Source organism: Argopecten irradians, unplaced genomic scaffold (genome assembly GCF_041381155.1).
Source record: "Argopecten irradians isolate NY unplaced genomic scaffold, Ai_NY scaffold_0064, whole genome shotgun sequence".
Classification (NCBI taxonomy): Eukaryota; Metazoa; Mollusca; class Bivalvia; order Pectinida; family Pectinidae; genus Argopecten; species Argopecten irradians.
In genome coordinates, this window is record NW_027187531.1 from 74,892 (window position 1) to 83,908 (window position 9,017).

Genomic DNA, 9,017 nt, shown 5'->3' on the forward strand with positions numbered 1-9,017 from the left:
ATGATGGTCTGGACTTCCGAAGTTGGTGTCCTTGGGGGACAATAAAGGAGCAATAATGAACATGTAAAGGTGCTGTTTGGTTTCAATAATGTAACTGCAACAGCATCAATAGTGGGGGTAGGAATAAGCTGAATTCTCTCCAGATTAAGGTTACGTGTAGCACACACTGCTGCTCCACCACCATAACCAACCGTTCTTCCAGTAGAGACCACTTTGGAGAACCCCATAATGCTTAGTTTGTCATGTTTTTGCCATGTTTCTGTTAATGCCAGAACATCACATGTGTTGATGTATGGATCCTTCTCGACATCCTGTTTGTGTTTTTGTCCTAAATTGTTTGCGTTGAAAAAGCAGATCCGTACATTATTAGTATCTTTGTTTGCCAGTTTATCGGAAGAAAAGATGGCTGCTTTTTCATTTCTTAGGCGAGTCATTTCTTCAGAAACGCTGTTATCTTTCTTAATAGCATCTGCATTGAAATCCTGGAGAAAAAGTCCCCTTAATGACGTTATGCGACTAAAGGCAACATAAGCCTGACCTTTTGTCCTTAGTCTTTTGAATGAAAGGACAACATTATCCAGAGTCTGTCCTTGCACTTTGTGAATTGTACAAGCCCAACACAGAACGACAGGGAATTGTATGCGAGTGATTTCTGGAGATGTATCAGACCTTCCAGCATTTTGTTTTACTTCTACTGGGAGAATAGGAACACCATCTTTGTAGGATTGAAGTGATATCTTTGATGACTGACGAGCTAGTCTTCCAATATTTCTGTTGTCAAACTTCACGATGAGGGCCTTTGGCATTGGTGATGATTGTTCATTGTGCAGAATATCAAGGATAATTCCAGTAGCACCATTGACTAGTCCATCAGCTACATCAAGATTCTTAACCAACATTATCCTTGCGTTCTTGCAAAGTCTTAAATGGTGACAGAGACCTCCAACAACTTGAGAGCAGTCATAGTTTTTCAGCACCCTAGGGTATTTAGTAATAGCCACTATATCCACTTTTTCCTCAGGCTGTGCATTCAACAGTGATGAGTTGTGGGATTCAACATCTGCGCGAGTGGGGAAAATATGTAATGCTGTTTTGGGATAGTGCTCACTTGCTCTAGAAATTATCTTTGACTTCAGTACTTCAATGTCATCTGGAGAATGGTCAGCGGTGCGCAACCTACTCAGCATTTGCGCAAAATTGAAGTCTCCTTTCTGTCGCATAATTTCAGTTAGCTCCACCAAGCTAAAGTTGTTTTCCCACAACCCTGCAAGGAGTACTGACAATTCTTCAGAGTCCACTCGTTCGGAATCTGCCATTTCGGTGTCAAACAGTTTGTGCTGTTGAACTGGTGGAAGCTGGTAAAAAATCTCCTACTGCAAGGATACTAACACCTCCAAACAGTGTTCCACTTCCATCTGTTCCTTTAGCCTCTTGTAGGCGTTTGTGAATATGAGTAAACATGGTCCTCCCTACCATGGAAATTTCATCTATAACCAGTATTTTCAGTTGTGACATCGTAGTCCTAAATGTTGCCAGTAAAGAAGGATTGGATCTAAGTGAGTAGTACCTACCACGAGGTAGATGGAGGGCAGCATGGAGTGTAGTACCACCAATGTTATATGATGCTGTTCCTGTTGGGCTGGTCAACAAAATAACTGGACTATCTGGATTTTCACCAGGTTCCTGTAAAATTCTTGAAGCCTGATGGTAAATTGCCTTAATGAGTTGACTCTTTCCTGTACCAGCACCACCTGTGACAAAGAGGTGAAAAGGAGGAGGTCTATGATCTTTGGTTGAAACTGTGTCCTTGCACCAATTAATAACATGATCAAAGACTGTCCTTTGCTTCTCATTCAAACTGTGGATGATGTCACGTAACTGGTCATCCTTTAAGGCATTTGGCTTTGTTGTAGCTGCAAGCATGACAGGTCTCCTAGATACTTCAATGTGCTTGCAATTTTTGTCGTTTTCTTCATTGATATCATCTGACATCATCAGACATCCTCTGTTCATGCTCTGCATCCAATAAATCCCATGCATGCTGCGATGGCCCGTTTTCACTGAAGTTTTGTAATGCATCTGCAACCAACTCACTGTGACGTTCCATCTGATCCTTTGTTGCCAAAACTGTTTCCTGCACTTTCTCAAACTTGTTCTCATATGGGAAATCACAGTCAGGATATTTCAGTTCATCTTCATTCCTCCAAGGAAGAAACAGCATTAATTGCTGATGGTAAAATTTTTCTGACTCTTTGTTGACAGAGAATACATGGTACCTTGGTGTTGCAGGGCTTGTCCGTTTCTTCATTACAGATTCACCATCCATTAAAACAATTTTCTTTGGAAGCTCCAAGTCCAGACTTGCATCCTGATCTCGATTGCTGTCCTGAGGAGAAACTGTTTCATACCAAGCAGAAAACTCCCAAAGACATATATTTTCAAGTAACGGATGGGGAGGTCTCATTTGATATTTATCCACAATTCCAATAGAGAAGATACCAGTGTCATCATCTTCCAGTGAATCCAGCACTGGCTGGGGCTTGAGAATTCCAATGCGGTCCTCTGGCAAATCTGTTGGTACCCAAACCATTTTTGTACTGCATCGCTTTAAGGGAATACTAAGAAGACGATAGGCTGCCTCTTGAGCACTGATTTCCTGATTGCTCAGGTACACATTCCCAACTTTTCTGAGTCTGGCTTTTACATCTGCATCTCTTAGTTCCTTTGCTGCTTCCTTCAGCATTTGAGACAATTCCCGTTCATCCTTTGTCACATATGAGGCGATGTAAGAAATACAGGCATAAGGATCACAAACAAATTGAATATCCATGTTTGCTTTCCAGGTTTCCAAAATGATTTTGTTATAATTGTTAATATTCATAGCATTTGTGTTCCTTTTATGCACAACAGATTTTCCCGATTTTGAATAACTTAGAGCTTTATAATATTCCTGCTCCTGTACCTCGGCAAGTGCTAAAAGTTGTATCAAGGTAAGATCTTCCACGTTGACAGTATCATCAGCCAACACTGAATTGACTCTGGATAGTACATCCTTTGCATGAGTTCCAAAAACTGGGTCCTCTTCTCCATCTACTGGTTGTGAAATAAGAGTTCTATCACTGGGTGGTTTTGGATAATGAAATCGACAAAGATTCCCTTTTTTGTTGCATGCCACTGAGTGGGTATGTTTCTGCTTACTCATAACTTCACTGTTCAGTGTATCATCTTCAGGTGGAATATCACAAGTGATGTAACTATCTATCCAAGAACAAATTTCAGATTCTGATGATGAATTCAAATCTGGGCTATTTTCCACCCATAAAACTGCATGACAATGAGGAGACCCACGTAACTGAAACTCTGTTCTTTGGAAATAGTATGTGACTTTTCCTAGTGGTGCAGATGATGATTGAATAACATTTTTGAAAAATGATTGCAGACGGTGGTCAAATTGTCTGGCAGCAACCACAGGATTTTGCCTAAGCCATTTACATTTATCTTCGTATGACATTTTCTTGATGTCCTCTTCACTGAATACTATGCCATGCTGTAGTCCTATAGCTTGAATTGTTTGTGGCCATTCCAAATCTGCGCACGACAATGTAAGGAACCATGTGAAGACCACAGGTGTTCGTTTCTAATATAAGTATAAGTATAATACTGGGTCAAGGTCTATAACTCGGCCGGCCATATAACACTACCCAATTTCAGAAAAAGTATGATTATAATCCAACCGTATAGGATATAATAATAGAAATACTCTCAATCGACAGCCAGATAATTTATCTTTAATTTGGTATATGATACAATATATATCATGCCGTATAAATGTCACTAGGTATCCAGAAACATCGGAAAACAGCCAGATTTCAACTGGTCGGACACTGTGGTGTCCTCCGATAAACACGCTAGGGCTCTAATGGGTAGTTCAAAAACCACTGCATGTCAACACTTCAGCTTCATAGGAATTAAAGTTTGGTAAAAAACAAACTTACCGGTATGTTAGTGTTTATCTATGTACCATCCATTTGCGCAATACAGCCTTTTGAAATTTCCGATTGAAAAAATGTGTGTCTCTAGCCGTCATGTTGATATGTGTGTGTAGTACATTTGTTTTCTCGGCGTTGATTGGTCAATTAATTTTCGAGAGCCAATCAACGCCGACAAAACAAATCTATTGCACACATACTTACATGGCGGCTAGAGACATAATTTTTTTCAATCGGAAATTTCAAAGGGCTACATTAGGCAAATGGATGGTATTTATCCAGGGATTTACTAACCGGTAAGTTTGTTTTCTACCAAACTTTCATTCTTATGACGCTGAAGTGTTGACATGCAGTGGTTTTTGAGCTACCCATTAGAGCCCTGGCGTGTTCATCGGAGGACACCACAGTGTCCGACCAGTTGAAATCTGGCTGTTTTCCGATGTTTTTGGATACCTAGTGACATTTATACGGCATGATATATATTGTATCATATACCAAAATAAAGATAAATTATCTGGCTGTCGATTGAGAGTATTCCTATTATTATATCCTATACGGTTGGTTAATAATCATACTTTTTCTGAAATTGGGTAGTGTTATATGGCCGGCCGAGTTATAGACCTTGACCCAGTATTATACTTATACTTATATTAGAAACGAGCACCTGTGGTGAAGACACCCTTTGCTCTTACCATTGCAAGGAGTTCATATTGTGCATGTTGCCAATATGAAGGAGAGCCTCTGACTTGCTGCAGGAACTGAAAGGCCTGGTCTTTTACAAATATGTCAGCAAGGAATTCTGGATCTCTTAGCTGTCCGACTGTGACTTCTTGCCGCCTGGCCTTACGGAGGGCTACATTAATTGAGGTTTGTATCTGTTCCTTTTCACAAACATTTAATGCATAAAACAAATAGGGTACAAATGATGCAAATCTGTTATCCAGGTTTGTAATTCTCTGAATAAAATACTTCTTTGCAGTTAGTTTTGTTTTTCTTGACATCCTTTCATTATCCCCATACAATGAATGAAGACCATCAGGAAAAAGTTGGGGAAATGCTAATGATTCTGACTGCTTGTCTAAAAATGGATCTAGTGGCATCTTTCCTTCTCCAGGAGCCATGGCGTACTCCTTTTGTGATGAAGCAATGGGATTTGTTGGATGCAGGCAAGTATCATATTGAACTCCTCTGACCTTTTCTTGTGGATCCTGTTTCACTGACTCAACCGATTGTTTGTCCGAGGTACTTTCACCGGCATTTTCCACATTGTTGCTATGTTGTTCACAGCTATCAGAGCTGCCATGATGATTTGACTTCTCTAACTGGTTTTCATGGATGCATTCCACATCTGTAGAACATTGTTGTCCATTGTCTTTGTCACTGATGTTGTTATCATCCTTCACAAATAAAGAAGTCCATAAATCACTGTCTTCTTCCTGGAAGCGATGTAACCAGTCAGCTGAAACATTGATGTTTTTATATAGTTCATTGTTTTTCACAAGCCAGTTGAGAGCATTTATCACATAATTCGGTCGAATATTCTGATGCAGATGGTGTCCCTTGTAAGATGCCTTTCTTTTCAACTTTAAGGGAATTATACCCGATTGATCAGGGGTCCTAGGAAGTGATGCACATACACTTTCAGTGTCAATTGGAACATTGACAAATGATCCAATTATTCCCTTTTGACGTCCTCTTGGAAGGTTGAGCAGTTTGAAAAATATATTCCTTTGAGAAATGAGAATACTTTCCAATTCCCCTAAATCTTTCAACTCCTTAGGAATTTCCAGCAGTTTGAGGTTGTTTGAAGTAGCCATAGCCGGCATCTTACTTTTCACTAAACTTGTATGGCAACTTGTACAGATGTATCTCATATTGTCAAATGATAGCTTATCAGTCAAACACTCATGTAGAAGGGTTTCATCCTCATACTTGCTTGCATGGACAACTTGAACACTTGTTCTGTACCATGTTCTATGGCAGCAACAACAAAAGTAGACAGGGAAATCTTGCAAGGATTTTTTGAAACTATTCTTGAAGTCGAAGGATGAAGACTGCCTTTTTTGTTGCTTATTCGTACTTTCTGTGATCTTTATTTGCCTTTTAGTCTGTTCATCCAGTTGACTTCGCTTACTTTGTCTGCTTGTTGTGTTCTTGTGCTTGATGCTTTCCTTTTTCTGTTCATCCAGTTGACTTCGCTTACTTTGTCTGCTTGTTGTGTTCTTGTGCTTGATGCTTTCCTTTTTCTGTTCATCCAGTTGACTTCGCTTACTTTGTCTGCTTGTTGTGTCCTTGTGCTTGATGTTTTCCTTTTTCTGTTCATCCAGTTACTTCGCTTACTTTGTCTGCTTGTTGTGTCCTTGTGCTTGATGCTTTCCTTTTTCTGTTCATCCAGTTGACTTCGCTTACTTTGTCTGCTTGTTGTGTCCTTGTGCTTGATGCTTTCCTTTTTCTGTTCATCCAGTTGACTTCGCTTACTTTGTCTGCTTGTTGTGTCCTTGTGCTTGATGCTTTCCTTTTTCTGTTCATCCAGTTGACTTCGCTTACTTTGTCTGCTTGTTGTGTGTCCTTGTGCTTGATGCTTTCCTTTTTCTGTTCATCCAGTTGACTTCGCTTACTTTGTCTGCTTGTTGTGTCCTTGTGCTTGATGCTTTCCTTTTTCTGTTCATCAAGTTGACTTCGCTTACTTTGTCTGCTTGTTGTGTCTTTGTGCTTGATGCTTTCCTTTTTCTGTTCATCAAGTTGACTTCGTTTCCTTTTCCTGTTCTCTGTTTCTGTTGAGCAGACATTTTCCCTTGTCTGTTCATCAAGCTGACTTCGTTTCCTTTTCCTGTTCTCGGTTTCTGTTGCGCAGATATTCATCCTTGTCTGTTCATCAAGTTGACTACGTTTAGTGCGTCTACTTGTTGTATTATTTTCCTTAATGTTTCGTTTCATCTCTTCCTTCAATTCACTCCTTTTTTGTTGGTGATTATATCTATCCTTTTGTCTGATTTCCTCTTTCTTACTGTCAGGAATATGACTACGCTTGATTTTTCTAATATATGATTCGAAATTCTTCTTCGCAACTTGTTCAAATTCCACAGCAACTATTTCATAGAGAGTAGCATTTATGGTCTTTAGAAATACAGAGAGATGTTGGTTGAGTGTTTCAACACTATTAAATTTCAAAACTACAGCACATCCTGAAGGCGAAGGAAACCCATGGGCATTTCTTGAGTGAGGATCAAATATATACACATTGTTACTTGAGGAATAAATAGCACTTGCATATGCAACAGCATTTTCACTTGAAAGCATCAGAAATCCATACTTGAATTCGTTGATCAATGTATTTAAAGCAAGTTGAAAATTTGAAGATGAACATGTCAATCCTGACCACTCTTGAATAACAGACATCTTATAATACTGGTTGTTGTACATTAATATTCCTTCAAGTTCCTTTATCATCAAATAGTCTTCATGATGAATCTTGGAAAGTTTTTTATAAAGTTTGTTTCCATTTTTAAGAAAATCGTCAAGAAGAGTTGGGCAGAGGTTGTGCGAGTCATGTGCAAACATGTGTACAAGGAATATACAGCAATTACATGTACATTGCTTTCCAGCATTTTCAAGAAAAATATCACTTCCTTGATGAATGTTCCCTAGGACCGACACTGGGGAGTTCTGCTGCCTGTGCATCTGGTCACTAAAGTAGGTAGCCAGCAAGCCTTGAGAAGAGGAGGTATCCTGGAAAGAAACAATGTTGCAACAGTCAAAAAGGTTTCTTATAATGTGTCTATAGAAATGAAACTCTTCATTTTTGCAAGTCTTAGAAGTATACTTCTTTAATAAATGATTTAAATCACATTAATACATGGTAATGTAAAATCTAGTCTTTGTCTCATCATTTGTACTTGACTTGGTCATTGGTCATAAATATTTTGTAATTTCTACCAAATTTTCCATTTGCCTTACTGTTGGATAAAACAATTTTTGTTTTAGTATTTTCTTCTCTTTCATTTGCACACATTTGTATTTACCTGCACTGCAGGTGCAGCCATACTTCTGGTGATGTTAGGACTAGGTCTATAGGACTCCTGGTGTGGGGTGGGCAGTCAGAACATCATCTGAAACTATATTTTTTTATATTTTATTGTTACAATCAAAGATGGAAACAGCCTGACAAATATATAAGCTGTTTCCTCAAGTAAATGTGGTCAGCCTTATCTTGTTCCCAAACATTTACTAAATATTTACATCAGGTAAGTCAATCAGAAATTGTAGAGTTAAGATTTTTTCAAAGGGAAATGCCAAATTGAAATTTCTACTAATATTAACATTCAATGTTGTATTGAAACTCTTTAATGGCTGACAACATTACTTTATATAACTACAAACTAACATGTAATACAATATTATGTACATGTAATTATGTGTGATGAGTTGCCATACTGTGTGACAAAATTGAAATTTCTACTACATTATGTAATATTAACATCCAATGTTGTATTAACAAACTTAAACTCTTACATAAGAATGGCTGACAATATTATGTAATTATGTGTGATGAGTTGCCAAACTCTGTGACACCATACTGTGGCAAAAGCTTGCATTGATCTTAAATAACAATACAAAAAAACAAGGAAAGAAATACAAAGATTTAACTGTTAACCGAGTTTTGATTTTCAAAGCGAATTGCCAAAGTTAAAATTTGTCTAATATTAACATTCGATGTTCAATAACAGTGGCTGAAACCTTACTATTACTACAACCTTCAGTGTGGCATTATACAATAGTACCAAGGAAAAAATACAAATACAAAAAATACAAAGGTTTAACTGTTAACTGACAGTCATTTTGAATAAAAGAAAACATTTCCAAAGTAATCAATGTTCTGGCAAAATGTTTCTATTCCCTCTCCTCATCACTTTGTGTGATGGTTGCTGCAGGAACACTTCTTTTGGAAGATGAGCTGGCTGAGCTGGCTGATGGCTCATCATCAGCCATGTCATCATGTTTCCTCTTTTTTGAAGGAGTGGAAGTTGC

At 38.4% G+C, this 9,017-nt stretch overlaps 1 protein-coding gene and 1 long non-coding RNA gene across 2 annotated transcripts in view; both read right to left on the minus strand.

The window, feature by feature from the left end:
* LOC138311617 (uncharacterized) overlaps nucleotides 1–4,077 on the minus strand; it is a 76,310-nt gene extending 72,233 nt beyond the window's left edge. Inside the window, exon 1 of the long non-coding RNA XR_011206690.1 lies at nucleotides 3,996–4,077. This is a non-coding gene — a long non-coding RNA (uncharacterized lncRNA). The remainder of the gene's footprint in view (nucleotides 1–3,995) is intronic.
* Nucleotides 4,078–6,308: 2,231 nt separating this feature from the next.
* On the minus strand, nucleotides 6,309–8,958 carry LOC138311616 (micronuclear linker histone polyprotein-like). The gene is made up of 2 exons (XM_069252895.1): nucleotides 8,012–8,958; nucleotides 6,309–7,718 (listed from the first exon to the last, which is right to left on the minus strand). The coding sequence occupies exons 1-2, from the start codon at nucleotides 8,030–8,032 to the stop codon at nucleotides 6,309–6,311; spliced, it is 1,431 nt and encodes a 476-aa protein (XP_069108996.1). The 5' UTR covers nucleotides 8,033–8,958.
* Nucleotides 8,959–9,017: the final 59 nt, after the last annotated feature.